This window comes from Loxodonta africana, chromosome 7 (assembly GCF_030014295.1).
Source record: "Loxodonta africana isolate mLoxAfr1 chromosome 7, mLoxAfr1.hap2, whole genome shotgun sequence".
Taxonomy (NCBI): Eukaryota; Metazoa; Chordata; class Mammalia; order Proboscidea; family Elephantidae; genus Loxodonta; species Loxodonta africana.
This window is the reverse complement of record NC_087348.1, coordinates 32,468,529-32,471,983: the sequence shown is the minus strand read 5'-3', so window position 1 is coordinate 32,471,983 and position 3,455 is coordinate 32,468,529. Positions and strand designations below refer to the sequence as shown.

The 3,455-nt window shown below is 35.7% G+C and overlaps 1 protein-coding gene across 1 annotated transcript; it reads right to left on the bottom strand.

Annotated features, from left to right (window-relative positions):
- Nucleotides 1-256: 256 nt before the first annotated feature.
- LOC100676576 (olfactory receptor 10AG1-like) lies at nucleotides 257-1,195 on the bottom strand. Its single transcript, XM_003422965.4, has one exon. The coding sequence runs from the start codon at nucleotides 1,193-1,195 to the stop codon at nucleotides 257-259; it is 939 nt and encodes a 312-aa protein (XP_003423013.4).
- Between the last annotated feature and the right edge of the window lie 2,260 nt (nucleotides 1,196-3,455).

Below are 3,455 nucleotides of genomic sequence, written 5' to 3'. Positions count from 1 at the left end.
TTTTTATCGAGGAAAAACATCATACAATGAAGTTTTAGGATTACTAATGGAATGATTTTCTACCAGATGACACATATATTACTTACATAACTTGAGCAGAAAGGTCTAACAATATTACAAGTAATTTTTAGTTTGAAAATAATTGCATCAGTATGAAAGACAAGGTATAGATAAAGGTATATATCTATTGAAATGGGACAAAAAATATGTAAGAAAGCAATTCTTATACATTTAACTCATTCGTTAATGAAGTGAATTATTTACATAGCAATTTTTTCAGTACTTTTATGACATCATTGTTCCTTAGACTATATATCACGGGATTAAACAAAGGTGTTAGGATAGTGTAGAAAAGAGAAAGCACTTTGTCAGTTCCCTCTGAATGTCTGGTGTTGGGTCTTAAGTATGTAATAATGCATGATCCAAAGAATAACACCACAACCATAAGATGAGATGAGCAGGTGGAGAAGGCTTTAGCTTGACTTGTGGCTGATGGCAACTTCAGGATGATGGAGATGATTTTACTGTAGGAGCAAAGAATCAACAGAAATGGAAACATGACAAATAACACAGTAACTATGTAGACCAACATCTCATTTACAAAGGTGTCCCCACAAGCTAGCTTGAGTATTGGGGGAATGTCACAGAAGAAATGGCTAATTTGTTTACATCTACAAAAAGGCAGAGAGAAAATCTGATACGTATGCCCTATCATAACTGGGATTCCAGTGATCCAGGACCCAGTCACCAACTGGATACAGACCCTGTGGTTCATGACTACAGGGTAGTGTAGAGGGTTACAAATGGCCACATAGCGATCATAGGCCATCACTGCCAGGAGCAAAGACTCTGTACCTCCGAACAGAAGAACAAAGCACATCTGTGTAGCACAGGCAGCCATGGAAATTCTTCTTCTCTGGGTCCCTAGATTCATCAGCATTCTGGGGAGAGTAGCTGTTACATAGCAGATTTCCAAGAAGGAAAAATTTGCCAGGAAATACATAGGGCTCTGGAGAGCAGGATCCATTTTTGTTATTAGAAATATGGTGCCATTGCTCATCAGGATAATGATATAGATGACTAAAAACAATCCAAAAAGGAACCACTGGAGATGGGGCATGTCAGCAAAGCCTAAGAGAGAAAATTCCATCATTTCAGTTAGATTTTCTTCTGGTGGTTTTTCCTGATGATTCATCTGTGGAAGAGATAAATTTACATGAGCATTTCCTTTACCTTCCTGTATTTCTTTGCCTCTTCTCCAAACTGTATTGAGGTGTCTGAGTTGGATTTTATGATTTTTGTAATTGTTCGCACTTTGAGAATGATACTAATTATGTATGCCCCATGTCCTCCTGTTAAATCACAGTTAACAATCCCCTCAAAAAAATTTTTTTTTTAAGATCATTTCCTTAAACTTTTGGAGCACAGCCCAGGATGGATCAAGTTACACTGACTCAGCACAGGCACTGGAGCAACTGACAACTGCTGGAAATGGACCCTCAGCTTTGCCATCTAATCTCACTTTACATTAATTACATACCTTGACAATCCTATTTTATTTCTCTATGTATTTTCTCAGTCAAGCTTCTCAAACACTGTATCATAAACTGTCTTCTCACATACATTTTCAAATGCCTGTTTCAATGCTTCATTTTCTCATCTCTTGACAACTTTAAAAAAAAAAAAAAGGATATAGGTTCCTATTAAAAAAAAACAAACCTATTACACGGTTCGTATTAGGTAGTTTAGAAAGAAAATGGATAGAATATTTCATTTTAAATAGGGGAATAAAACAAATATCTTTTAGCAGGATATTAAGTAGATAAGAGGTTTTTTTTTTTTTTCCCCCCCCAGGGAAATTAGCCTGGGTATATTGATTCAGATACAACAAAATATGTAGTCACCCTGGACAAGCAGGGAAGTATGAAGGGTATTTGTTACCTGCATTTATGTGTGTGAGTCAAGAGGAGGGAAGATATTGGCTGTTACATCATTTGTACCCAAAGTGCTGTGTGCACCGGTCATTATTTTTGCTGTTACGCAAAAAATAACATTTCACTTGACTGTTTCTAAACTGACTCTTCTTTAGATACAAAGTTATTGAGACTCACTAAGTGTGGACAATCTGACAAATTGCACACAGGTTTTATGATTGCAAGTCAGTATCATTTTTTTTTAATGGACTTGAATTTGACTCCTATCCCTGCAATTTATTATCTGTGTGATATTAGGCAATTATTTATATTTTCTAAGTTTTACCTCTTTGTGAGAAGTAAATGAGATAATATTGGTAAAACCTATCCTCTACCTACCAATTTAAACTGTTTACTTTTTAGTTATGGTTCTATAATTATGATTATGACAGTATGTTCTTTAAGCCTGTAGCCCTAGGATTTAACAGATTGCCTACTTAATTAGATATTTGATAAAGTGGTTTTCAGTTCCTTTGTTGGCAGTTGTTTTTCCCACCATCCCCTTTCATCAGAGTCAGGACAAGAACTAGTCAGTGAAGCTCCTAAGGTACAAAATGTAAGGAGGCATTCAGGGCCATCCTTGCACTTGCACAATCCTGACAGTGAGTGCCTCATTAAATTTTTCCAGAGTCAAGGTGCCTCTTGTCTCACCCTGCTTTTCATCTCTTTATCCTAATGCGTTTGCACCTTGTCCACTAATAAAAGCAGAATATGGTGCCATGGTTAAAAAAAAAAAACAAACCCATTGCCAAAGAGTCAATTTTGAGTTACAAGGACCCTATACGACAGAGTAGAACTGCCCTATAGGGTTTTCAGTACATAAATCTTTAGGGTAGTAGACTACCACATCTCTATTCCAAGGGGCAGCAGTTTGAACCACTGGCCTTTTGTTTAGTAGCCGGGTGTTTAACCATGGAGCTACCAGGTCTCCGTACCCATCATTATAGAATAGTATTTCCCAGATGGACTGTAGCTGAATTATAGCTCCAGCAACATTTAGCCGTGTGATGACTTAAAAAAAAAAAAACTCAGTGCTGATGACTTTACGCAAGTTAATCTTCCCACTTCACAGTTTGCTCAGCTGTTAAATCATTAGTAACTATACCAACATTTAGTGTTGTTATGTGAACTAAATCATTTAGTATAAGTTAAAAACCTTGAAGAAGTCCAGGCATTTATAAAAGGCCATTATTTTTGTTATCTATTATTATTATTGCTGTCAACAGTTGCTTATTATTATTTTTTTTTATTATTAGCATCCATTTATTATTATTATTAACACTAATTTTAATTTTTTCTTCTGAAAGTTACTCAGTATGCTATACAACGTGAATAATGCCTCTAATTTATTTTCCTTTTGTATCACAGGATTATTGCAGAAATGAAGTGAGATCTTTAAAGCAATTATCAACTTGTCCAAAACCCAAAAAACATTCAACTCTCAAGTTGCAATTTCTCCATGAATTCTCTGCTAATATTTAG